The 27968-nt window shown below is 41.1% G+C and overlaps 2 protein-coding genes and 1 long non-coding RNA gene across 3 annotated transcripts; 1 reads left to right on the top strand and 2 right to left on the bottom strand.

Annotated features, from left to right (window-relative positions):
• The first annotated feature begins 905 nt into the window (after positions 1-905).
• LOC118364598 (transmembrane protein 147) lies at positions 906-4172 on the top strand. Its single transcript, XM_035746273.2, has 7 exons — positions 906-1176; positions 1469-1585; positions 1873-1942; positions 2343-2545; positions 2735-2819; positions 2984-3105; positions 3521-4172. The coding sequence occupies exons 2-7, from the start codon at positions 1509-1511 to the stop codon at positions 3639-3641; spliced, it is 678 nt and encodes a 225-aa protein (XP_035602166.1). The 5' UTR covers positions 906-1176; positions 1469-1508; the 3' UTR covers positions 3642-4172.
• A 3452-nt stretch (positions 4173-7624) lies between these two features.
• LOC118364149 (uncharacterized) lies at positions 7625-15039 on the bottom strand. The gene is made up of 4 exons (XR_004821521.2): positions 14917-15039; positions 14536-14678; positions 8719-8855; positions 7625-8293 (listed from the first exon to the last, which is right to left on the bottom strand). It is a non-coding gene; the product is annotated as an uncharacterized LOC118364149 (long non-coding RNA).
• A 118-nt stretch (positions 15040-15157) lies between these two features.
• On the bottom strand, positions 15158-17133 carry LOC118364148 (cornifelin homolog A-like). Its single transcript, XM_035745379.2, has 4 exons — positions 16972-17133; positions 16016-16123; positions 15796-15932; positions 15158-15552 (listed from the first exon to the last, which is right to left on the bottom strand). Exons 1-4 carry the CDS (start codon positions 16985-16987, stop codon positions 15460-15462), a joined length of 354 nt encoding a protein of 117 aa, XP_035601272.1. The 5' UTR covers positions 16988-17133; the 3' UTR covers positions 15158-15459.
• Between the last annotated feature and the right edge of the window lie 10835 nt (positions 17134-27968).

The following is a 27968-nucleotide window of genomic DNA, read 5'->3' as shown; positions in this document are numbered from 1 at the left end:
GCAGGAGACATCTAGTGGCAAATATTGTAGCACAAGGTAAACCAAATGACCGGTGGTATATTTTCTGCATTCAACACTGTTCACCTGAAATGCCACATCTATTATTTTGTGATGTCATTATAGCATGGTTGTACATTTCTATATTAGACTGTAGCCTAGACTACTGCACGTTGTAGATGATGCCTGAATGACCATAATGATCTTTAAAGGTCCAATGTAGCCATATATAGCTCAATCAAATCATTTCTGGGTAACAATTAAGTACCTTACTGATTAATTTTGACCATTTTAATTGAAAACATTTTTTTTTAGCAAGAGCAGACTAACTCCATCCCACCAAAAGAGGTTGTAATTTCAGGCTGTCTTTCCAAACAGCTCCTACACTAAAAGGGCATTATCACAATTTTACAGATTTCAGAGTACTAATTCCAATCATAGTTTCGAAATATTTTTTAAACTCACAAATCACGTTTTTGACTGCACTGGGCCTTTAACTCGACGTTTGACTACATATAGTGTAGCCCTGCCGCCGCAAGAGAACGCTATTATTCCTAACGTTTGTCAGTGGATAATAGCGCCAACTAGCGGCTGTCCAGGCTAGCTATAGTGCTGCAAATATCCTTAAACCTATAAATTGTCAGTTGTATTTTATGTCAACGACAATGCATGAACTAGTTACTCGTTGCATGAACATCAGAATTCACTGAGTTTGTAAGCTTCATACGAAACAATCTTGGCAGAAACTGCCGAAGTCCTGCCTTGAAATTATTACGGTTAACCATGACTCCGTTCTGTCGTTCCGTCCATTTGCTTTATAAGACCCGCGGAACGATAGTTCGGGGACATCAAGGAATAGCGGAATCATTTAATGGTAGGATTTTGGTAGTTTCCGGGTCGTTACTAGTTACCACAGCCACAGAGTTTCCCCGCCTACTTCGACAAATTATATTCTTAAAATCTGATTTGGTACCTTAGCAAATCCACACTGCTAACCTTGTGCATAACCCTAACCTTAAATTAAGACCAAAAGGCACATTTTTGTTTTTATTCATTTTCTACGATATAGCCAATTTCGACTTTGTGGCTGTGGTAACTACTGGAAAACTAGTTTCCGTCCTTCTACCAACGAGTTAGCAAACTAGCATTAGCATCTTAATAATCCCTCGGTCAACCTGAGTAAGTACAGGTATTTCTTAATGATTCGTGCCGATCTTCATTTAGACGTGTGTTATTTATACGCATTTAATTTATCTAACAGATTTAAGTTTATAATGGCGGAATAAATAGGTTAGACCTTGCACAGAAGCAACCTTTTGAGCGTGCAGGAAGAGAGGATGCTAGCAAGTAACGTTAACGTTACTGTTAGATTATCTGCTCCAATGCTTCTTAAGTAACTAACGTTAGCTAGCTAGTATTGTGTCGATAATTGTTGCTAGCTAACAGCCATCATGTCTTCATTCATTCACAGACTCGTTAGAGGATTCGCCAGTGTTGGACTCCCTGGCAATATGACGCTATTTCATTTCGGGAATTGCTTTGCCTTGGCTTATTTTCCCTACTTTATAACCTACAAATGCAGTGGATTGTAAGTATCAGTGGCACAGCGGTCTAATGCACTGTATCTCAGTGCAAGAGCCATCACTACAGTCCCTGGTTCGAATCCAGTGTAGGCCGTCATTGTAAATAATAATTTGATCTTAACTAATTTGCCTAGTTAAATCAAATACAATATTGTAGAGGGTGAAATGAAATCTACATGGAAATGTCAGCAGATTGAGAGGAAGTCAGTCAATCCTCCTGCCACTCTAGGCAACCATGTGTCTGTATACTAGAATGTTTTAAACAATGTCTCTCTCTTGATCCCTATTGTAGATCAGAATACAATGCATTCTGGAGATGTGTTCAAGCAGGAGCTACCTACCTATTTGTGCAGCTATGCAAGGTGAACATTGACTGTCCGAACTGTCTGTTTTCTGAAAAGCAATAAAAGTACCATCATTCTGTCAAAGGAACTGATGATCACATTGGGATGCAGACTAAAAACTGCTTGATTACTAATGTAGCCTACTAGTTATTAGTTATTACTAGTTAATATGTATCCTACTAGGGCAGCAGGTAGCCTAGCGGTTAGTAACCGAAAGGTCACTGGTTTGAATACTCGAGCCTACAAGGTGAAAAATCTGTCAATGTGCTCTTGAGTAAGGCAATTATCCCTAATTTGATACAAGGGTGCGGTACAACTATGGCTGACCATGTAAAACAGCATGTTTCACTGCACCTATCCGGTATATGTGACAATAAAAAAAAAATGTGTTACTGCATTAACAATGTGTCTGTTCCAGATGCTATTTCTGGCCACATTTTTCCCTACATGGGAGGGAGGAGCTGGCGTGTATGACTTTGTTGGTGAGTTTATGAAGGCCACGGTGGACCTAGCAGACCTTCTGGGCCTGCATCTGGTCATGTCCAGGAACGCAGGGAAGGGAGAGTACAAGATCATGGTGGCAGCGATGGGATGGGCCACAGCAGAGCTCGTTATGTCAAGGTACGTTCTCTTTCTCTATCTTTCTCTGTTCCCCTACTGTTTCTCTTTAAATCTCTTTGGGTGCATTCCAGATTCACATTCATTTCAGTGTAGATTAGTCATTCACTACCCAAGCTCACTAGTGTAGTTGTCAGTATGTTTAATTGCAATGGTGTCTCTTGTATTTAATCCTCTTGCCCTGTCATACAGGTGTATACCTCTATGGGTGGGTGCCAGAGGCATTGAGTTTGACTGGAAGTACATCCAGATGAGCTTCGACTCCAACATCAGCCTGGTAAGTCCCCTTGCACTGACACTTATACTGCTGAATCAAATAGACATTTATTTTGACTTCCAGTAAATACTTAGATAATGAATACTCATCAACATTACATTTCCTGTGGCAGGCTTGGAAGAAGTCTCGTTTTTAAGGAAATTCGGTGTCGTGTTCTATTTCAGGTGCACTATATCGCCATGGCAGCAGTGGTGTGGATGTTCACGCGGTACGACCTCCCGAAGAGCTTCCGTCTGCCTGTGACTGTACTGCTGGGGCTGTGTGTATACAAGGCCTTCCTCATGGAGTGAGTATCACGTACTTCAACGTACCCAGGGAAGGGAACTGTGGAACTGCATACTGTAGAAATGGTCATCCTCACAGAGCTGGTTTTCAGCTCATAGTGCTCATCTGTTCTGGGGAGGGAACTGAAGTTTTTCTCTACCACTAGAGGTCATTATAAACACTGCTAGCTAGTTGTGTAATGGTCTGCATAACCAACCCCTATTTTTCAAAAGAAACAATACAGTATTGAAATGGTACTGAAAACAATGACACCTCCAAGTTCATGTCATAATTCATCGTAATTATGATGTTAGCAACAATCAGTTTCATGGTAGCCAACAACTGACATATTGGTATAAAACAAAGCTACACAACCATAATAATAATTGTTCATAGACATCTACTCATTTTCTCCTCTGTCCTCTAACTTCTCTCAGGTTGTTTGTCCATGTGTTCCTGCTGGGGAGCTGGACAGCCCTCCTGGTGAAGGCAGTGCTCACTGGGTCCATCTCCCTCTGTTCTCTCTTCCTCTTCGTAACACTGGTGCACAGCAACTGAGACTGGCTGGGAGCCCAAACAAAGAGGGTCTTTAACACACACACACAGGGCCTTTCACCCAGACTGCGCCTGTATAGATTAATTTTGTATCGCTCAGAAAGATGGCAGGAATATGAGCATTCATGATTTCAGACTTGTTTTGTTATGATACTTATTTTTTTTAAATGTATGATTTATTATTGTGCTGGAATTAGTACGGTAGATTGAGTATTTATAACAAGTGGATGAAAGTGGATGACTCTTAAGCGTTGTAGTACAATTACTATACTACTTTAACATGTAAGCAGATGGTACAATACTGTTGTTACACTGTGTGCTCAGCTGCATTGCTGCAGGTATGAAAGAGATTAACTTAATCTCATTCGACATGATGAAATACAAATGTTGGCACACTTCTTGTCACATGACTGAAGCAGCATAATGGCTTATTTATGTTGTAAGATTACATGACATGGTAACAGTGGGTTATGCTACTCTATGGAAATTGGTGAGAGGTGTGTGTGAATGGCCAATAAATTACTTCATATGCTACTTTTGATTTGTGCAGTGTGCTTATTACACAAGATATAGAGGTCAAATTTGTACTCAACTTTGAGGTGTAGTTCAGGCTCCTCGTATGAGAGCTTTATGTATGGTGTGGTGTTGTAAGGAGAAGAAAATCACATTTTCACACCTGACGTGCACGCATACTGTCACTACAAACCCCATTATGTACTGTGTGACCCAATTTGGCTGGTTTCCATGGTGACTTGGTGTCTGTACAGTAGTGGGCTTGTCCTTGAATGATGAATACTCGTGTTGTGTCCAGATTCCCACACATATTGCCTTTCCAATCTGAAGGATCGGTGCTCCACACCTACCACCGGAATGCCACTTCTAATTCACTGGAGATAATAGATTGTTCCCCTTGTAGTTAGCCTTACAATGACCAGTCTAGTCTGTGGAAACCTGTTGACCAGTCTAGTCTGTATAGAACCCTGTTGACCAGAATAGTCTGTGTAGAAACCTATTGACGAATCTGTATTGAAACCTGTTGTCAATGGCAAGGTAGACCTATTTGTAATGGTTGCAACATTAGGTGAGACGTCTCATTGTTTGCATACCCTATAGCTGTGGGGAACAGATAGACAGTGAAAAGGCTTACAAACGCTCCTTCCTTTCTTGAATTGGGTTTACTGCTTCTTGTGGGGGCCATCCATCCCATCTCAAGCCCTCCTCTGGGGGACCTCAGGAGGCTGAAGATATTTGGCTTGTCACCTAAAACTTTCACAAACATTTACAGACGCACAATTGAGAGCATCCCGGTGGGCTGTATCGCCACCTGGTACGGCAACTGCACCGTCCACAAATGCCCAATTTTTCAGTTTTTGATTTGTTAAAAAAGTTTGAAATATCCAATGTCGTTCCACTTCATGATTGTGTCCCACTTGTTGTTGATTCTTCACTAAAAAATACAGTTTTATATCTTTATGTTTGAAGCCTGAAATGTGGCAAAAGGTCGCAAAGTTCATTGGGGCCGAATACTTTCACAAGGCACTGTATATAGTGTGTGCAAATGTAGTAAGATTAGAGAGTAACGAAGACTTGGCTATATCCACGGTGTACCAGTACACTGAGCCAAGTTTTGAGAAAATGTCCAACTGCAATGCCTGGGCGACTAAACTGCATTGGTGTAAACTACTTAAGTAAAAATACTTTATAAAGTAATACTTAAGTAGTATTTTGGTGTATCTGTCCTTTAATATTTATATTTTTGACAACTTTTACTTCACTATATTCCTAAAGAAAACATTGTACTTTTTACTCCATACATTTTCTCTGACAACCAGAAGTACTTACTACATTTTGAATGGAGCAGGACAGGAAAATTGTGAAATGCATGCACTTATCAAGAGAACACGTGTCATCCCTACTGCCTCTGGTCTGGCTGACTCACTGAACACAAATGCATATTTTGTAGATAACATCTTCTGTGTTGGAGTGTGCCCCTGGCTATCCGTATTAATGAATGTCTACTTTTACTTTAGATACTTCAGTATATTTTAGCAATTAGACTTACTTAAGTATATTTAAAACCAAATACTTTTAGACTTTTACTCAAGTAGCATTGTACTAGGTGACTTTTACTTGAGTAACTTTCTATTAAGGTATACTTTTACTCAAGTATGACAATTGGGTACTGTAAATGACATGAAGCCAAACCAATTCTTCGCCTAAATTATTTAAATACAGTCTATTACTAACGTTATAGTACAGTATGTTCTTACCAGACTTCGGGTGTTACTGTGAAAATATCTTCATCCTCAACTTTCATTTCCTCCGCGTATTTAAAACTTTCGGACACAAAAGTCCGCGATAAACGATATAATTGACATAAATCTCCATACTTAAACACAGTTTACAGAGTTAAAGTATTCTACTTTTCGTCAAAAACAACGTATGTGCGTCAGTAAAATGGGAGGGAAGCAGATGTAAAAAAATATATAATTCACTCAGCAGATAGCAGTATAATCCAATTACAATAATACACTAATAATAATCATTCATAATAAGAATTGCTCATACTAACACTACTACTAATAATACATTTTGAATAGATAGATTTGGACCCATCCAAAGATGCAGTTACAACACCAAAATTGGTTAAGTTATGTCATGTTTGATCATGTCAAGCTGTTGAGCCTTGAATTTGAAAAAGGTGCCTAAAGGCTTGCAGATCACACTGAGATATGGAAATCTATTTAATCAATTACCTGATTTGGGGTAAGTTATAGCAAACACATCCCTGTCCTGAACTTTTAAATCATTGGCATATTTCAGACTCAGGTATAGCCCGCAGTAAGGTTCTGCCAGTTCGGCCCTGACCTAGAGGCATATGTTTAATACATCAATGCAAATGTCAGAGAGGAAAGTACCCCTCCCTCTCTTGTAGCCCTTTATTGCAATGGGGCCTTTGTCAAGGGCATAATCAAATGAAATCAACTCAAATTTTATTGGTCACATACACATGGCTTGCAGATGTTATTTAGAGTGTAGCGAAATGCTTGTGCTTCTAGTTCCGACAGTGCAGCAATATCTAACAAGTAATCTAACAATTCCACAACAACTACCTAATACACACAAACTAAGTAATGGAATAAGAATATGTACATATAAATATATGGATGAGCAATGACCAAGCGGCATAGGCAAGAAGCAATAGATGGTATAAAATACAGTATATACATATTGGAAGAGAAACGCAAGATATGTAAACATCATTATTAAAGTGGCATTAATAAAGTGACTAGTGATCCATTTATTAGATCCTCACTGAACTCCTGGAGAGAGTTTGCTGCACTGAAAGTAAAGGAGCTGAATAATTTTGCACGCCCAATTTTTCAGTTTTTGATTTGTTAAAAAAGTTATCCAATAAATGTCGTTCCACTTCATGATTGTGTCCCACTTGTTGTTGATTCTTCACAAAAAATACAGTTTTATATCTTTATGTTTGAAGCCTGAAATGTGGTAAAAGGTCGCAAAGTTCAAGGGGGCCGAATACTTTCGCAAGGCACTGTATATAGATTTTTCTATTGTGTTTTTGACTGTACGTTTGTCTATCCCATATGTAACTCTGTTGTTTTTGTCTTACTGCTTTGCTTTATCTTGGCCAGGTCGCAGTTGTAAATGAGAACTTGTTCTCAACTGGCCTACCTGGTTAAATAAAGGTGGAAACAAAAACATTTAATTGTGTATTTAGTCCTCATTATTATTTTTCTATTATTTTTATACATTTTACTCTCTGCATTGTTGGGAAGGGACCGTATGTAAGCATTTCAGTGTTAGTGTACACCTGTTGTTTATGAAGCATATGACGAATAACATTTGAATAGAAATGGTCCTAAAGTCCTACTGCCACAGGAATGACTTGTGGTTAACTGGATATTTTGTAACTTTGTTAGTATTTTTATTGAACTTGGTGCTTGTTGATTAGGTCAAAGAACGACTTTCAAATCAAAGTTTATTGGTCGAGTAATACAGATCTGCAGATGTTATCGCAGGTGCAGCGAAATGCTTATATTTCTAGCTCCAACAGTGCAGTAATAATATCTAGCAATTCACACATAATCCAAAAAGTTAAAAAACAAGAATTTAATTTCTGAACTATTCTTGTGTAGTACTTATTTCAAATGTATTTTCATATAAACAACTGGTAGTTGAATACATTTCAATGAGCCATAATCTGGTAATAACAGACTTATCATAAATAGTAAAATACTGTAAGTTATATTGCACATTGTATACATCTGACAGTCACATGGTACTGTGTCTTGTTTTTTCTTACTGCTGAGGATTTGGATAAAGGGTTGTGCTCACATAGTGCTGTATAGTCAGAGGAACATAAAACGTTTGTTGACTTACAGGCATAGTCTTCAGATGACAGCAGTCCTAATGTAACCATAAGAAGTTTCTTGTACAAAAACTTGAGGGTCCTCACTGCAACAATTTAATTAACATTTTCATAACAAGGTGCGGGAGACAACACTTTGCGGGTCAGCATTCACTTTCCGGCTCTGTCAGTTAGGAATCTCCTTATTGACTTCACGAACCATTTGGCATTGAACACATGGTCCGCAGAAAGCAGTCACACACCAGTCATCGCAAATGGTTCCCTGTAGAAATTAACATATTATTAGGGTGGCTAAGGTGATATCAACTTCTCACATTCCTATGTCGTAGGCCTATAATGATCAGTCCCTACGCCCTCACTAGAGCTGGCCCTGACAGGGTGAGGATGAGACAGATAACACAAAAGGGCTGATTTACTGGACACAGATTACGCATAGTCCTGGACTAAAAAACATGGCCAAAGGAGAATTCCCATTGAAATATCATTTTTTTTTGTCCAGGATGTAGCTTAACGTTAGTCCAGGACACTGCCCAAAGTACTTTGTGATATAACTGAGTTGATGCTGGACAAAGATAATGTTGATTAGTGTGTATGAGGTAGTGGAGAAACAGGTAATGGAAATGTTCAACAATACATGAAGATGAATTTCTATACAGCTGTACAATCAGCAACATGCCATATGCATACCTCTATGTTATACCTCTCCCGAATGCTGGTTCGCAACATAAAATGTGTCCATGGAACATGAGAGAGTAGGAAACACTCTCCGTATTTCTCTGCCATCTTAATGGCCTGAATGCATGGACAGAAAAACCCACAGAGACCTGTTGGTATGAATGAACAGGCAAGTAAATGATGACTGAAACCGACCCAATTACACTCCTCTGTAAATGTACTGTATTTGGACAGTGAAGCTAAAATGTATAACTTGGCTCTATACACCAACATTTTGGCTTAGACAACAAATGTTTCATATGAGGCGACAGTACATAATGTCACATTTTATTTTAAGGTGTTTCCATACATATCCATTTGGAAACAAATGCACTTTATGTATTTAGTCCCCCCATTTGACAGTGTCAAGTATTTTAGCATATTCACTCAGGCCCAGATTCTGACCAAAGATAAGAAAGCATAAATGGAATGTCATGCTATTCACCCACTATTCGTTTAAGGTGGAGCTTGAATACATGAAGGTGTGGCAGAGGTGTGTCTACAGATACACCGTATTCTGACCTTGACTTAATTCTCTAATAATTACACCACCTTTACGTGCGAAGGAACCATGAATAAGGTCTTGCGCACCTACCTGTTCCATGTCTTGGAGGTCTACAGACAATTCCTTAGACCTCATGGCTTGACGTGCACTGTCAACTGTGGGACCTTATAAGAATATGTACATATAAATGTGTGTGCCTTTCCAAATCATGTCCAATCAATTTAATTTACCCCAGGTGGACTCCAATGAAGTTGTAGAAACATCTCAAGGATGATCAATGGAAACAGGATGCACCTGAGCTCCATTTCTAGTCTCATAGCAAAGGGTCAGAATTATTATGTAAATACTTATGTTTTAATAAATTTGCAAACATTTAAAAAAAAAACATGTTTTCACTTTGTCATTGTGTGGACAGTCGTGGCCAAAAGTTTTGAGAATTACACAGATATTAATTTTCAGTCTGCTGCCTCAGTTTGTATGATGGCAATTTGCATATATTCCAGAATGTTATGAAGAGTGATCAGATGAATTGCAATTAATTGCAAAGTCCCTCTTTGCCATGCAAATTAACTGAATCCCCCAAAAACATTTCCACTGCATTTCAGCCCTGCCACAAAAACACCAGCTGACATCATGTCAGTGATTCTCTCATTAACACAGGTGTGAGTGTTGACGAGGACAAGGCTGGAGATCACTCTGTCATGCTAACAGACTGGAAGCGTCAAAAGGAGGGTGGTGCTTGGAATCATTGTTCTTCCTCTGTCAAACATGGTTACCTGCAAGGAAACACGTGCTGTCATCATTGCTTTGCACAAAAAGGGCTTCACAGGCAAGGATATTGCTGCCAGTAAATCAAATCATCAAATCAAATTTTATTTGTCACATACACATGGTTAGCAGATGTTAATGCGAGTGTAGCGAAATGCTTGTGCTTCTAGTTCCGACAATGCAGTGATAATCAACAAGTAATCTAACTAACAATTCCAAAACTACTGTCTTATACACAGTGTAAGGGGATAAGGAATATGTACATAAGGATATATGAATGAGTGATGGTACAGAGCAGCATACAGTAGATGGTATCGAGTACAGTATATACATATGAGATGAGTGTGTAGACAAAGTAAACAAAGTGGCATAGTTAAAGTGGCTAGTGATACATGTATTACATAAGGATGCAGTCGATGATGTAGAGTACAGTATATACATATGCATATGAGATGAATAATGTAGGGTAAGTAACATTATATAAGGTAGCATTGTTTAAAGTGGCTAGTGATATATTTACATCATTTCCCATCAATTCCCATTATTAAAATGGCTGGAGTTGGGTCAGTGTCAATGACAGTGTGTTGGCAGCAGCCACTCAATGTTAGTGGTGGCTGTTTAACAGTCTGATGGCCTTGAGATAGAAGCTGTTTTTCAGTCTCTCGGTCCCAGCTTTGATGCACCTGTACTGACCTCGCCTTCTGGATGATAGCGGGGTGAACAGGCAGTGGTTCGGGTGGTTGATGTCCTTGATGATCTTTATGGCCTTCCTGTAACAACGGGTGGTGTAGGTGTCCTGGAGGGCAGGTAGTTTGCCCCCGGTGATGCGTTGTGCAGTCCTCACTACCCTCTGGAGAGCCTTACGGTTGAGGGCGGAGCAGTTTCCGTACCAGGCGGTGATACAGCCCGCCAGGATGCTCTCGATTGTGCATCTGTAGAATTTTGTGAGTGCTTTTGGTGACAAGCCGAATTTCTTCAGCCTCCTGAGGTTGAATAGGCGCTGCTGCGCCTTCTTCACGACGCTGTCAGTGTGAGTGGACCAATTCAGTTTGTCTGTGATGTGTATGCCGAGGAACTTAAAACTAGCTACCCTCTCCACTACTGTTCCATCGATGTGGATAGGGGGGTGTTCCCTCTGCTGTTTCCTGAAGTCCACAATCATCTCCTTAGTTTTGTTGACGTTGAGTGTGAGGTTATTTTCCTGACACCACACTCCGAGGGCCCTCACCTCCTCTCTGTAGGCCGTCTCGTCGTTGTTGGTAATCAAGCCTACCACTGTTGTGTCGTCCGCAAACTTGATGATTGAGTTGGAGGCGTGCATGGCCACGCAGTCGTGGGTGAACAGGGAGTACAGGAGAGGGCTCAGAACGCACCCTTGTGGGGCCCCCGTGTTGAGGATCAGCGGGGAGGAGATGTTGTTGCCTACCCTCACCACCTGGGGGCGGCCCGTCAGGAAGTCCAGTACCCAGTTGCACAGGGCGGGGTCGAGACCCAGGGTCTCGAGCTTGATGACGAGCTTGGAGGGTACTATGGTGTTGAATGCCGAGCTGTAGTCGATGAACAGCATTCTCACATAGGTATTCCTCTTGTCCAGGTGGGTTAGGGCAGTGTTCAGTGTGGTTGAGAATGCATCGTCTGTGGACCTATTTGGGCGGTAAGCAAATTGGAGTGGGTCTAGGGTGTCAGGTAGGGTGGAGGTGATATGGTCCTTGACTAGTCTCTCAAAGCACTTCATGATGACGGAAGTGAGTGCTACGGGGCGGTAGTCGTTTAGCTCAGTTACCTTAGCTTTCTTGGGAACAGGAACAATGGTGGCCCTCTTGAAGCATGTGGGAACAGCAGACTGGTATAGGGATTGATTGAATATGTCCGTAAACACACCGGCCAGCTGGTCTGCGCATGCTCTGAGGGCGCGGCTGGGGATGCCGTCTGGGCCTGCAGCCTTGCGAGGGTTAACACGTTTAAATGTCTTACTCACCTCAGCTGCAGTGAAGGAGAGACCGCATGTTTTCGTTGCAGGCCGTGTCAGTGGCACTGTATTGTCCTCAAAGCGGGCAAAAAAGTTATTTAGTCTGCCTGGGAGCAAGACATCCTGGTCCGTGACTGGGCTGGGTTTCTTCTTGTAGTCCGTGATTGACTGTAGACCCTGCCACATGCCTCTTGTGTCTGAGCCATTGAATTGAGATTCCACTTTGTCTCTGTACTGACGCTTAGCTTGTTTAATAGCCTTGCGGAGGGAATAGCTGCATTGTTTATATTCGGACATGTTACCAGACACCTTGCCCTGATTAAAAGCAGTGGTTCGCGCTTTCAGTTTCACGCGAATGCTGCCATCAATCCACGGTTTCTGGTTTGGGAATGTTTTTATCGTTGCTATGGGAACGACATCTTCGACGCACGTTCTAATGAACTCGCACACCAAATCAGCGTATTCGTCAATATTTCCATCTGACGCAATACGAAACATGTCCCAGTCCACGTGATGGAAGCAGTCTTGGAGTGTAGAGTCAGCTTGGTCTGACCAGCGTTGGACAGACCTCAGCGTGGGAGCCTCTTGTTTTAATTTCTGCCTGTAGGCAGGGATCAGCAAAATGGAGTCGTGGTCAGCTTTCCCGAAAGGGGGGCGGGGCAGGGCCTTATATGCGTCGCGGAAGTTAGAGTAACAATGATCCAAGGTTTTACCACCCCTGGTTGCGCAGTCGATATGCTGATAAAATTTAGGGAGTCTTGTTTTCAGATTAGCTTTGTTAAAATCCCCAGCTACAATGAATGCAGCCTCCGGATAAATGGTTTCCAGTTTGCAAAGAGTTAAATAAAGTTCGTTCAGAGCCATCAATGTGTCTGCTTGGGGGGGGATATATACGGCTGTGATTATAATCGAAGAGAATTCTCTTGGAAGATAATGCGGTCTACATTTGATTGTGAGGAATTCTAAATCAGGTGAACAGAAGGATTTGAGTTCCTGTATGTTTCCTTCATCACACCATGTCCCGTTAGTCTTGAGGCATACGCCCCCGCCACTCTTCTTACCAGAGAGATGTATGTTTTTGTCGGCGCGATGCGTGGAGAAACCCGTTGGCTGCACCGCCCTGGATAGCATCTTCCCAGTAAGCCATGTTTCCGTGAAGCAGAGGACGTTACAGTCTCTGATGTCCCTCTGGAATGCCACCCTTGCTCGGATTTCGTCAACCTTGTTGTCGAGAGACTGGACATTGGCAAGAAGAATGCTGGGAAGTGGTGCGCGATGTGCCCTTTTTCGGAGTCTGACCAGAACACCGCCGCGTTTCCCTCTTTTTCGGAGTCGTTTCCTTGGGTCGCTGCATGCGATCCATTCCGTTGTCCTGTTTGTAAGGCAGAACACAGGATCCGCGTCGCGGAAAACATATTCTTGGTCGTACTGATGGTGAGTTGACGCTGATCTTATATTCAGTAGTTCTTCTCGACGGTATGTAATGAAACCTAAGATGACCTGGGGTACTAATGTAAGAAATAACACGTAAAAAAACAAAAAACTGCATAGTTTCCTAGGAACGCGAAGCGAGGCGGCCATCTCAGTCGGCGCCGGAAGTACACCTAATTGCACCTAAATCAACCATTTATCGGATCATCAAGAACTTCAAGGAAAGCGGTTCAATTGTTGTGAAGAAGGCTTCAGGGCCCCCAAGAAAGTCCAGCAAGTGCCAGGAACGTCTCCTAAAGTTGATTAAGCTTCGGGATCGGGGCACCACCAGTACAGAGCTTGCTCAGGAATGGCAGCAGGTGTGAGCATCTGCACGCACAGTGAGGAAAATACTTTTGGAGGATGGCCTGGTGTCAAGAAGGGCAGCAAAGAAGCCACTTCTCTCAGGAAAAACATCAGGGACAGACTGATATTCTGCAAAAGGTACAGGGATTGGACTGCTGAGGACTGGGGTAAAGTCATTTTCTCTGATGAATCCCCTTTCCGATTGTTTGGGGCATCCGGAAAAAAGCTTGTCCGAAGAAGACACGGCTGACTAAATACTTTTTTGACCCACTGTATTATATTCTTATTTACAATAAAAGAGACTGAAAAATGACACAAATTATTTACCATTCATTTCTATTGGGCAACCAAACCAAACTGCAAATGCATCCACCAAGTTTGTAGAGTCACAAGCATAATGTAGTCATTGTGTGCTAGGTATATGGGACCAAATAAGAAAAGTTTCACAAAATGTAATACACTATAAGTGAATTTGTCCAAATACATATGACAGCTTCAAATGGGGGTCTAGAACGGCTACATAAAGTGCTTTCATTTCTAAATGGTAAAACATATATGTATGAAAATACCCTCATATAGGTGACATTGCGTACTGTTGCCTCATATAAGTTAACATGTTTGATCTCAAATCCAAAATGCTGTAATATAAAGCCAAATTAAACGTTTTAGTTTCACTGTCAAAATAAATATGTAGTTGTACATATTGGCTCGTATTAATCAAATAGTATGCAAACAATCAACATGTGTAGGTACCATTCTAGCCATTACTTACAGACATCTCTGTCGACACAGCAATCCATCACTCCAGAGCTCCATGTCTTTTTCTGGATCCCGGCAAACTGGCCCCCAGCTAAAGTCCTTGGTTGTCTTGCAGTGGCGTCTTGAAATACGTTACACATATTTCCTGCAACTACCCTACTCAATGAATATAAATGAATACATAATTAATATAGGCCTAGATTTTACTTCTAGCTAGCTCATCATACGAATAGCTAGCTAGCTACTGTGGCTAGCTAGCTAGCTACCTAGCAACAGTAGCCAGTTACTTGAGCAAATGTAAATATTATAAAATAAAATTATCTACAAAGTAATGTATTTACATTCTTAATGTTTACTCTTTAGTAAACTTTTATTTTGCGTTTCAAAAACGTACCTAGAGGTTAACAAACAAGCCTAATCTAGCTCGAAAGTTAGTTTATGGCACGCTTTGGTGTTTAGGATGTTACTAGGCAACGGTAATTCATAAATTGCATTCCACAGCCACGATCATCCCTCCATCCATTGCCATTACTATAAAAATGTGTTGAAAATTATGTGAGAGTATTTCCTCATGTACTTTACTTTGTACTTTACTTTGTCATTGTTTTAGCAACAAACAATAATCAATAGTCAAATTGACAGCTGCATGTGCAAGAAAATAAACAAAAACATTTATTATGGTTGTGCACAATATATAAAAGTTGTATAATCATACATGCAGGTTTATTCTGCCTTTTTCTACATTTACATTTACATTTAAGTCATTTAGCAGATGCTCTTATCCAGAGCGACTTACAATTCTAAATTCCATGCATGACTTATTCAATTGGAATTCATCAGATACTGTATGTAATATAAATCCATCAATGTTTTTCTTCTTCTTTTATTAGGTATGCACAGACCCCCAAAACTCAAATGGATTGATTGCCTTTCAATCTCAACACAGCTGGTGTTTCATCTCTCTTGCCATCTGACATAGAGCACAGGGCCCACAGAACATGTACACTGCCCAGTCATCAATTAAGCTGCCCTAGAAATACAGAGGGATGATAAAAAATATTATATATTATTATTATTATTATTATATAATATATTTTGCTTATTGGTGACTACTGTACTGTATAAGTACACATAAATCATACAGTCAAACCAAGCTATCAAAATTGACAATGATGTTGTTCAGCAATATCACTGTGATGATAAAAAAAGTAGTTATTCATTAATACACAGATGTTTTGTAGGTTTGTTGCACTGTACTAGACAGCTATCTCACCGGGATGTTGTATCTCTCTCTCATTGATGTGCGCATCATCATCATAGTTGTTGGCAGCAGGGGGAGACAGAAGCATTCACCATACCTCTCAGCCATCTGACAGGCTAGGCACATTGAACAGAAGGTACCACACAAACCTGGAAGATACAAATTATTATGAAATTGTTGACATTATAGCTTTTAAATAAGGTTTATGTTTGCTATTATAGCCTACACTTACAGACTCTCCTGTCAATGCAACAGTCCAGAATCCTTGAGTTCCACTTTGCCGGAGTATTGGGTTGACTCATTACTGCTCTATCACATACTCCATATCCAGATTTGCAGGCTGAAATAATAAGAAATGTATAGGTATGTTGAAGAAAATTGGGACCTGCAGCAATCATTAGAACATTTAACCATGCTCTACAGTGTGACCATTTTACTCACATATACGCCTAAATATTTTGCTGTGCAACCTTGAATTGAAATTTAGGAGCACCAATGAGCCTAGAATAATCAAGGATTAGTTTTATTACCTCAAATATGTTTTATTTGGCTCCTAAATGTCTTTAGGGGCTCCTACATATTTTCATTATTTGTATAAAAATAAAAAATATTTTTTAAAAGATAATCGTAGCCCTGTTTAAATATTCTATTTATTTATTTTTACAAATATTGTCTGTTAGTGGGTCATTTTGAACAGGGTAGGGTAGGGTCGGTTATTGAAGTGACACTGTAATCTGAAATACAGGGCATGATTATCCTATAGCTGCGCTTAATAGTAACTTTACCAATCATACCAATTAGAAAGAAAGGAGGTTTGTAAGTGTGGAGCTCACTTATTTAATTATTATTAGGCCTGGCTATGTTCTCCTCTACCACCTTCTATAGGGAATCTAGCTTACTGCGTTAGGAACAAACTTCTGCAGAGGTCTGATATGTACTTCCTTCCGAGGAAAGGTTTGTTTGATTTATAATTGGAGAATTAAAAAAAAAAATGTTAGCTAGCTAGTTACAAACTCAATTCCAGTTGCTACCACAGAATCATCACAAGCTGAGCTCTAACGTTAGCTTAGTACAACTACAGCATTTGTTCCTAAGGGACCTTAATTTCAACAACCACAAAACTTTACAAACAATTACCGTAAGCACTCACTCAACAGGCTTGGACTCAACAATGCGTTTCCGTTTTACCTTTTTTTTTCTCCATTTGAAATCACTCCATTTGACAACCTCATCCAGCGAAGTTGATAGGCAACGCCAGTGCCAGTGAGCTGTTATTAGAACGGTTGCCAAAATTAAATCTAAACACTAACGTTATTGACTGATTGGCGGGAGACTGGGTGGGAGCTTGAAAAGTATTCTCTGAGATTTTAGCACATGACATGGCTATTTATTTATACATAAATGATAAACATGTTGCAGAATAGGCAAAGGTGAAGAAGTAATAGGCCTTATTATATGTTTATCAGTTAACTTACCTATTTATTTGGTTGTGTCAAAGACCCATTGCTTTTGAACAATACTTTTTGTACTTTACCTTGAGTCTCAGCAGCAACTTACATAGACCATCATCTCTACCATTTATTATCAATCCCAGGAAGAAATATTTTCTCCTAATTTCATAAATAAAATGTATGATAGATGGCCATACTGTTTTGTATTTATTTGTATGACATTTGGTTACATGCACTACTGCACTCTTGCCTCTCTGGATAATACATACGTGACTTCTATTTTGTGGTAAACTCAACATGGTTTAGTTAGTTACGGGATTTATTTTGTTTATTTGGGTTTTCTTTTGTTCCTACTTGATGCCATACACAGAGCCTTGATTCATTTTAGGTGGGTTTCCATGGGCCAATTGTTTCTGTGTCACTTTGTTTCTGTGTTTCTGTGTTGGAATGAAGCTAGGAATTCTGCTTGAGTTATTGTGAGATTATGATTTATGCTAAAATACTATCTCTGTGGTGTGTCTTTTAGGTATAAATGGGCCACATGCAGACGTCATGCATTTCCTTTTTCACATTTAATCTAAACTAAAAAAGAAATGTCCTTTCACTGTCAACTGCGTTTATTTTCAGAAAACTTAACATGTGTAAATATTTGTATGAACATAGCAAGATTCAACAACTGAGAAATAAACTGAACAAGTTCCACAGACATGTGACTAACAGAAATGGAATAATGTGTCCCTGAACAAAGGGGGGTCAAAATCAAAAGTAACACTCAGTATCTGGTGTGGCCATCAGCTGCATTAAGTACTGCAGTGCATCTCCTCCTCATGGACTGCACCAGATTTGCCAATTCTTGCTGTGAGATGTTACCCCACTCTTCTACCAAGGCACCTGCAAGTTCCCGGACATTTCTGGGGGGAATGGCTCTAGCCATCACCCTCTGATCCAACAGGTCCTAGTCGTGCTCAATGGGATTGAGATCCGGGCTCTTAGCTGGCCACGGCAGAACACTGACATTCCTATCTTGCAGGAAATCACACACAGAACGTGCAGTATGGCTGGTGGCATTGTCATGCTGGAGGGTCATGTCAGGATGAGCCTGCAGGAAGGGTACATGAGGGAGGAGGATATCTTCCCTGTAACGCACAGCATTTAGATTGACTGCAATGACAACAAGCTCAGTCCGATGATGCTGTGACACACCGCCCCAGAACATGACGGACCCTCCACCTCCAAATTGATCCTGCTCCAGAGTACAGGCCTCGGTGTAACGCTCATTCCTTCGATGATAAACGTGAATCCGAAGTGAAGTGAAGAGCACTTTTAGCCAGTCCTGTCTGGTCCAGCGACGGTGGGTTTGTGCCCATAGGCGACGTTGTTGAGGGTGATGTCTGGTGAGGACCTGCCTTACAACAGGCCTACAAGCCCTCAGTCCAGCCTCTCTGCCTATTGCGGACAGTCTGAGCACTGATGGAGGGATTGTGCGTTCCTGGTGTAACTCAGGCAGTTGTTGTTGCCATCCCTTACCTGTCCCGCAGGTGTGATGTTCGAATGTACCAATCCTGTGCAGATGTTACACGTGGTCTGCCACTACGAGGATGATCAGCTGTCCGTCCTGTCTCCCTATAGCGCTCTCTTAGGCGTCTCGCAGTATGGACATTGCAATTTATTGCCCTGGCCACATCTGCAATCCTCATGCCTCCTTGCAGCATGCCTTAGGCACGTTCATGCAGATGAGCAGGGACCCCGGGCATCTTTCTTTTGGAGTCAGTAGAATGGCCTCTTTCGTGTCCTAAGTTTTCATTACTGTGACCTTAATTGCATACTGTCTGTAAGCTGTTACTGTCTTACTGTCTTCCACAGGTGCATGTTCATTAATTGTTTATGGTTCATTGAACAAGCATGGGAAACGGTGTTTAAACCCTTTACAATGAAGATCTGTGAAGTTATTTGGATTTTTACTAATTATCTTTGAAAGACAAGGTCCTGAAAATGGGATGTTTCTTTTTTTGCTGAGTTTATATGCTAGATCTATCAAGTTAGTGCCTAGAGGAAGTGTGTATCCCTTACGTAATGGATGAGTGAATTTGTGTGCCCTGATCATAAGCCAACGTGCTTTCTCCCCTCCTATATGGAGCATGCGTCATAACTACCACATTGCAGTGTTTGTGTAGTGTTGAGAGTTCACATGTTTTTATTAATAAGCGATGAGGATACCAATTGTAAGTTTGGCCTTATAATGCATGAGAAATAGCCTACAAATGAATATGCCATCTGCACTGTGAGACTATGGATGTGATAATATAATGTTATTGATATCATGACAAATGTAACTGTTCAAATAAATCAAACACCAACATAAAGTGTCTTACAGTTTTTTACAATCACTTTGGCACTAATTTCGGAACCTTGATGACATTTTTCAAAACTCTAGACACAAAACTCACAACCAATGATCAAAATGCTGTCACGCCTTGTTCATTGTATTTTGTGTTTTTGGTATATGTTTGGGTAGGCCAGGGTGTGACATGGGTTTATATGTTGGGTTTCGTATTGGGGTTTGTATTAATTGGGATTGTGTATGATTAGGGGTGTGTCTAGTTAGGCTTGGCTGCCTGAAGCGATTCTCAATTGGAGTCAGGTGATTCTCGTTGTCTCGGGTTGGGAACCGTATTTTTGGGTAGCCTGAGTTTGCGTTGTATTTTGTGGGTGTTTGTTCCTGTCTCTGTGTTGTAGTCACCAGATAGGCTGTAATTAGTTTCTCGTTTCGTTTGTTGTTTTCGTATATCAGTTATTTCATGTACCGCGATACTTTCATTAAAGTCATGAGTAACCTACACGCTGCATTTCGGTCTGACTCTCTTCATTAAACAGACAACATCGTTAAAAATGCACATTTTTCAAAACACTTTTTCCAATTGCTTGGATACAATACACATAAAGCTAAGATAATTTGTTTATTGAACTAAAATCACCTGTTCAAAATGACACAACTTAACATCAAAGTATTACCATTTCAAAATGCAATTCACACATTACATCTGAAATGACTGTCTATTCATTTCATTACAATGATCTAACTATCAACTGATACAACTGCTCAAAATGATAAGTAACTGTTGCATTACTCTTAATGCATAGTTATATGGAAACCGACGACAATATTCTATGTTTAGATCATGAAAGTTTCAGGATAACGAGATCCATTGACACCAATTACCATGGAACATGAACCGATTGGACTACATTATCTGGATGTAATATTTCATCATCATTCTTTATCAGACACGGTTTCTATGGTCCCATGTACCACTTTTCCAGACCATGTTTTCAGATTTGACATTACTGCACACTCACCCACCACTTTATTAGGTACACTTATCTAGTACTGGGTAGGACCCCCTTTTGCCTCCACAACAGCCTGAATTATTCACAGAGTTGTACTTTAAGAGATGCCCTTCTGCACACCACTGTTTTAAACAGCTGTTATTTGAGCATTTGTGGCCTTTCTGTTAGCTTGAATGAGTCTGAACATTCTCCTCTGACCTCTCTCATTAACAAGGTGGTTTTGCCGATAGAAATGCCGCTCACTGAATGTGTTTTGTTTATCGCACCATTCTCTGTAAACTCTAGAGACTGTAGTGCATAAAATCACAGAAAGGTAGCTGTTTCTGAGATGCTGGAATCACCATGTGTGGCATCAGCAATCATTCCAAGGTAAAAGTTGCTTAGATTACGCATCTTGCCCGTTCTAATGTTAGGTCAAACAACTAAACCTCTCTACTCTATATACAGCCACATGATTCGCTGTTCGAATGTATCCCTCCTTGATGGGCTAAATCAGGTCTATAGAGCTGATGACATGACCTATGTCATTGTGTGGGATAATGTCAGGTTCCACCATGCTCAAATGGTGCAAGCATAGTTTCAGGCCCATGCACAATTTACCACCCTGTACTTACCCCCATACTCTCCTTTCCTAAAACCCGATTGAGGAATTTTTCTCCACATGGAGGTGGAAGGTATATGATAGGCGCCCTCACGAACAAGCCACCCTTCTCCAGGCCATGGATGATGCATGCAATGACATCACGGCAGACCAGTGTCAGGCCTGGATTCGCCCCAAATATTCTACCCCAAATGTTTGGCTAATGACAACACCCATTGTGATGTGGATGAGAACCTATGGCCAAATCCACAAGACAGGGTTGAGAGAAATATAGAAGTACAGTAATCAATCCTTTGTTTTGCTTTTTACAGTAAGCCAGGTGAGGAACACTGCAGTTGATGTTTTACAGTAAGCCAGGTGAGGAACACTGCAGTTGGTGTTTTACAGTAAGCCAGGTGAGGAACACTGCAGTTGATGTTTTACAGTAAGCCAGGTGAGGAACACTGCAGTTGGTGTTTTACAGTAAGCCAGGTGAGGAACACTGCAGTTGATGTTTTACAGTAAGCCAGGTGAGGAACACTGCAGTTGGTGTTTTACAGTAAGCCAGGTGAGGAACACTGCAGTTGATGTTTTACAGTAAGCCAGGTGAGGAACACTGCAGTTGATGTTTTACAGTAAGCCAGGTGAGGAACACTGCAGTTGATGTTTTACTGTAGTTTTTTTCTTGTTTTGCCTCTAAATATTTTTGCTTTGATTCAAAGAAGCCTATGAGTGATTTTATTGTATTTCATCAATACATTTCAGGTTTTGTTCAATGATTCCACTGTGTCTGTAGTATTCTCTCTACTAGTCCTCTCTAGTCCTTTTACAGTGATGTATTTACATTTAGTAGCATGATGAAACATGTATCACATATTTTGTACTACAATTTTTAATGATTGAACAAACAACTACACAGTGAAACTATCGGTATCTTGTGTGGGTGATCTAAATTAATGTTCCTATGGTATTTCATGATAAATGAGTTATTTGAACCAATGATTCTGCAAGTGCAAGGTTTCTTTAAAGATATAAATGCACAATGCAATGTTTTGAACACTGGACAGCCTGTGATACAAGTGATGACCATTTTGAGTTTTGTGTCTAGTTTTGAAAAATGACCACAAGGTTCTGAAATGAGTGCCAACCGGATTGTAAAAACTGTAATAGTGTGTTGGGCCACTGTGAGGCAGATTTGACACGTTTCTGGAACTCTGTTGGAGGGATGCGACACCATTCTTTTACAATAAATTCCATAATTTGGTGTTGACAACACTGTCTCAGGCGCCGCTGCAGAATCTCCCATAAGTGTTCAATTGGGTTGAGATCTGGTGACCATGGAATATCGTGAAACATCAGCAAATTGAGCAGTCTTCGTCGCTGAAGGTCCTGCCAAATGTACCCCAACTATCACCCCTCTTTCATAGTCACTGACACCTCTTCTTCTAGACATGAGAGCCAAAATAATGGGCCACTGGGCCTGCCCAGCATTTTTATACGTGACCCTAAGCTGATGGGATGTTCATTCCACACCTATGAGGAAGCACCTGCTTTCAATATACTTTGTATCCCTAATTTACTCAACAGTTTCCTTTATTTTGGCAGTTACCTGCACATTTTGACAGTATTTTTGGGGAGATAAATCGTACAGCAAATAATTTTTCGAAATGTTCCTCTCTCAGTAGTCTCTCTATGCTCATGTCCCTCGTTCTATGTTCATGTCCCTATGTGTGTGTGTGTGTGTGTGCGTGTGCGTGTGTGCGTGTGTGCGTGCGTGCGTGTGTGTGTGTGCGTGCGTGTGTGCATGTGTGCGTGTGTGTGGGTGTGCGTGTGTGCGTGCGTGTGTGTGTGCGTGTGTGTGCGTGCGTGCGTGCTCTCCTCCTTGGGCATATCACCCAAAGTTCTCGGCCGTATGTGACTTGAGCAGGGTCGAGCTCTGCCAGCTGTAGCCTCGCCGTCCACTGATTACACTAATTAACTTCCTGTAATTTCCTCTAATTGCCGACCGCCAGGACTGAGACACCCAGGTTGGGAGTGTGTGTGTATGTGTCTGTGTGGGTGTGTGAATGAGAGAGCGAGAGTAGACTGTATACATCCATCCATCATATATGACATATCTTGAGGGCAGTGAAGGTTCATGGGTTACGTCGAAAAGCCTCTTCCTGAGAGTTGCAAAACATCTATGAAGTGCAGTGTTCTCCACATGTACTGTCTCCAAAGTATTGACAGAAACACAAATGACACTGCCAGTGAACGCAAGTTTGTATTTACCTCAGTTAACCGTAAAAGGGATGAGACATCCTGCCTTTTAGACAACTGCTATCTATATGTGCGTGCCTGGATGCTACCAGATAAAACATAGCTGTTCAATGGTTGGACCAGAAGGGAGAAGGATGAGATAAGTGATGAGACATCCAGATGAAACTTAGCTGTTCAATGGTTGGACCAGAAGGGAGAAGGATGAGATGAGTGATGAGACATCCTGCCTTTTAGATCACTGCTATCTATGTGCGTGTGACCGAATGCTACCAGATAAAACATAGCTGTTCAATGGGAGAGGGATGAGATGAGTGAGAGAAAAATCAAAGTTAGACTTGTATCCTGTGTAATGCCCTGTGACGAGCCATCAGCCATCCTGTAGTCATGGCGAGGTGGGTGTCCTAGGGTGGGTACAGGTCCCAGAGAGTACAAGGGGTCAATGTTTAATTGAATCAGTGTCTCTGGTCTCGGGAGACAGAGAGGGAGGGCTAATACAGTAACACACATATGCTATACACACGCGCAACATGCACACAAACACACACACACATCCAGCCCCTTCAATCTTTAACCCCATGGACTGAAAGGCAGACATGAATTCTGTGTAATTCAGGCGGCAAAGTTAAGAAAGTATATTTATAGCCACAGGTTTTGCGTGAACCACTGTTTACCGTTGTAAATCCATACTCATTTTACCAGGAAGAAAGACATTTTTCATTCATTTTTTAATATCAGTAATTCGCAAAAGCAACAAAGGGCGTATGGCAGTGCATCTTTCCATAATTAATTGAATGAAGCACTTTCAGGCGTATTTGATCATCAAACCAGTCTGCATAAAACATCACCGTGTAAATGCACGTTTTTACAAAGGTCAGTGCAAAGTGAAAACCCTTTTCAAATCTAATTATACCACTATCTCCAGGATATCCTCTTTAGACATCCATGTGTTGTTGTTCTCCTGTCCTTCAGCTTAAACTGTTGCCCGTTGGAGGTCAGAGAAAGTGCCTAGACGTCTCGAGCCAGAGTAAGAAATTAGATAAATAAATAGTGAAACACAGGTGGGGGTGGTAGTGAGATCTTTTCTGTCCAGTTATCTGTGTTGGCGTGTGGTGTAACGCTGCTGCTTCCGGGCCCTGGCCGGATCTGTTTATTTATTTAGGCTATTCTGAGATAGCTCTGTAAAGGTTTACAGCCACAGGAGTAACCCAGGTACAGTAACCCGTGCACAGCACAGAAGACTGCTGTATTTCAACCCTTAATGGTCTTTTAAATCAAACCAAATGTTATTGGTCACATAGACATGGTTATCAGATGTTATTGCAAGTGTAGCGAAATGCTTGTGCTTCTAGTTCCGACAGTGCAGCAATTTCTAACACGTAATATCAAACAATTCCACAAAAATACCTAATACACACAAACTAAGTAAAGGAATGGAATAATAATATATAAATATGAATATATGGGTGAGCAATGACAGAGCAGCATAGGCAAAATGCAATATATAGTATAGAATACAGTATATACATATGAGATGAGTGATGCAAGATATGAAAACATTATTAAAGTGGCATTATTAAAGTAACTAGTGATTTCAAGTCTGTATGTAGGCAGCAGACTCTCTGTGCTTGTGATGGCTGTTTAAACAGTATGATGGCCTTGAGATAAAAGCAGTTTTTCAGTCTCTCGGTCCCAGCTTTGATGCACCTGTACTGATCTCGCCTTCTGGCAGGCAGTGGCTTGGGTGGTTATTGTCCTTGATGATCTTTTTGGGCTTCCTGTGACATCGGGTGCTGTAGGTGTCCCGAAGGACAGGTAGTTTGCCCCCGGTGATGCGTTGTGCAGACCGCACCACCCTCTGGAAAGTCCTGCAGTTGTGGGCGGTGCAGTTGCCGTACTAGGTGGTGATACAGCCGACAGGATGCTCTCAATTGTGTATCTGTAAAAGTTTGTGAGAGTTTTAGGTGTCAAGCCACATTTCTTCAGCCTCCTGAGGTTGAAGAGGTGCTGTTGCGTCTTCTTCACCACACTGTCTGTGTGGGTTGACCACTTCAGTTTGTCGGTGATGTGTACGCCGAGGAACTTAAATCTTTCCACCTTCTCCACTGCTGTCCTGTCGATGTGGATAGGGGGGTGCTCCCTCTGCAGTTTCCTGAAGTCCACAATCATCTCCTTTGTTTTGTTGACGTTGAGAGAGAAGTTATTTTCCTGACACCACACTCGAGAGCCCTCACCTCCTCCCTGTAGGCTGTCTCGTTGTTGTTGGAAATCAAGTCTACTACTGTTGTATCGTCTGCAAACTTAATGATTGAGTTGGAGGCGTGCATGGCTACGAAGTCATGGGTGAACAGGGAGTACAGGAGGGGGCTGAGCACGCACCCTTGTCGGGCCCCAGTGTTAAGGATCAGCGAAGTGGAGATGTTTTTTCCTACCTTCACCACCTGGGGACGGCCCGTCAGGAAGTCCAGGACCCTATTGAACGGGGTTGAGACCCAGGGCCTCAAGCTTAATGATGAGCTTGGAGGGTACTATGGTGTTGAATGCTGAGCTATAATCAATGAACAGCATTCTTACGTAGGTATTCCTCTTGTCCAGATAGGATAAGGCAGTGTGCAGTGTGATGGCGATTGCAACGTCTGTGGACCTATTGGGGCGGTAAGCAAATTGAAGTTGGTCTAGGGTGACAGGTAAAATATATACTATATACTGTAGGTTTGTGCCTTTCCAACTAAATTAACTGCTTCTAATCTAGATTTAAATGGAAAATCATATTATTATTTTCCAAGAGTGATCCAAATGTTTGCTTTAGGATGCTCAGTATTGGCTTCACTGTGTCAATACTGTTGGATTCTAGCTTGAAATACACTTATTCATGTTACCATACTAGAACTTATTGATTACTTTATATGCATAAGGAATGTATATGTTCGGGGTCAAGGAAGGGTCAAGAGGAACTTGGTCTGTGGAAAGTTACTGAGTGATATGGAAAGTTAGTAAGTGAGAAAAGAGGAAGTACAGAAAGTTTTGCATTCTGTTCAAATAAATTATTGCTCTATATGAATGTTCCTAAGGAGGGAGGCAAAGTGCAACAGTCGGGTTTCAGCTCTTGATAAGGCAGGCCAGTTGCTGCGGAACCAGGACCATGAGGGATGTAGAACTCAACTCGAGACAAGGTCAACAGTTGAAGAGAGAAGATACTGTTGGAAGGGGGTCCACAGGGGCCCACATTGAAGAACATCCGATTACAGTCCTATCTCACACATACATACTCACTTCCACGATCATGAGGGTCCTCAAGTTAGGCATGGCCATGATAATACCAGTAAGAGGAACCTACTGTGTTTCTGCCTAACACCAAAGAAGGTGCAAGTAGGTGACTCCACCTAGTTGGAAGGTATAAAGATGAGATTGTGTGACTTGTATGTTGTCTTTGCAGCTGTATGACCTATTGGGTTGAATAAACTTGGTTTGAGCTTTTTCTAGTCGTCCGTGAGTTTTTACTCTGTTTGTTCAGAACCTAACTATACAAAACAATAAGACACATGCAAAACCATTATTAAAAGAGTAAACATGTTCTCTGCTGTTCACAATCCACATTAAAAATACTTTGACTCTGTATGGGGTGCCGAGTCCCATGAAAACGCATCCATTGTTTTGACAGTCGTTCTATAAAGTCATTACGACACCTCCATATTGTGGCACCCCCATACACTCTTTGTCTGTCCTTCTATTAATTGCTGACCTCCAATACCCGTTTAAAGTCCTTGATTTGTATTTACACGTTTGCTACTGATTACAGGACCCCTTTTCCTCCTATTGACATTGTTAATAGTCTTAAGGCCACATCCCTCTCGTTAATTCAGTACAACGTCCACCTTTGTTTAGGCTAGGAATGGATCGTAATCTCTTCAAATCAATAATATAGATATAATGTAAGTTCAAGGGGGCATGAACTTAGTGCCAACACCGGTGAGGTGTTTTTTTTGGTCAAACCTGGACTTCTTCCAGGATCTCTATTGCGGTTGGTCGGATGATGTGTAGATATAAGGTCTTTGCAGCAGTGCTGGCAACCATCCACTACCTAGGATTCTCTCCAAGCTGCTATGTGAACCTAACAATTTAGAAAAGTTATTCTTGCATGTAAACAGTCTTAAAACAAATAGTGTATGTTGTGTCGGTATATTGTATGCACTTGTCTATGGAACAATATAAACACACTCACCCACACAAATAGCATCTAAGAATAAAGAGGAATTATGTTTTTCTTGAATTCAAAAGAACAAGATTGAATTACCTTGTCTATTGTTAACAGGAATGTGGTTGGAGTTGCCAAAGCCTGTTGTCGGTCTCAGGGTTCAATCCAGTTTAGTGTTATGGTGCTTGGCCTATAAAATCATTTTCTGCTGGAAAATCTTTTATACAGGTTCATTCATTAACCGCAGTATTAGAGCTGTCCCAACTCGTCATATATTTCATGGCCACGTAGGACTGTAACGTACACCCTACCCTCAGCTCACCCTTTCCCCCCCTGTGAATTCAAGCCAAGGCAT

Source organism: Oncorhynchus keta, chromosome 31 (genome assembly GCF_023373465.1).
Source record: "Oncorhynchus keta strain PuntledgeMale-10-30-2019 chromosome 31, Oket_V2, whole genome shotgun sequence".
Lineage (NCBI taxonomy): Eukaryota > Metazoa > Chordata > Actinopteri > Salmoniformes > Salmonidae > Oncorhynchus > Oncorhynchus keta.
This window is presented reverse-complemented; position numbering and strand designations above follow the sequence as displayed.

Coding starts and splice junctions, on each gene's coding strand:
- LOC118364598 (XM_035746273.2), top strand. CDS start 1,509: ATGACGCTATTTCATTTCGGGAATTGCTTTGCCTTGGCTTATTTTCCC. Junction 1,586..1,872: donor ACCTACAAATGCAGTGGATT/GTAAGTATCAGT, acceptor TCCCTATTGTAG/ATCAGAATACAATGCATTCT. Junction 3,106..3,520: donor TACAAGGCCTTCCTCATGGA/GTGAGTATCACG, acceptor AACTTCTCTCAG/GTTGTTTGTCCATGTGTTCC.
- LOC118364148 (XM_035745379.2), bottom strand. Junction 15,933..16,015: donor TTGCATTGACAGGAGAGTCT/GTAAGTGTAGGC, acceptor TGTATCTTCCAG/GTTTGTGTGGTACCTTCTGT. Junction 15,553..15,795: donor GAGAGAGATACAACATCCCG/GTGAGATAGCTG, acceptor CTGTATTTCTAG/GGCAGCTTAATTGATGACTG.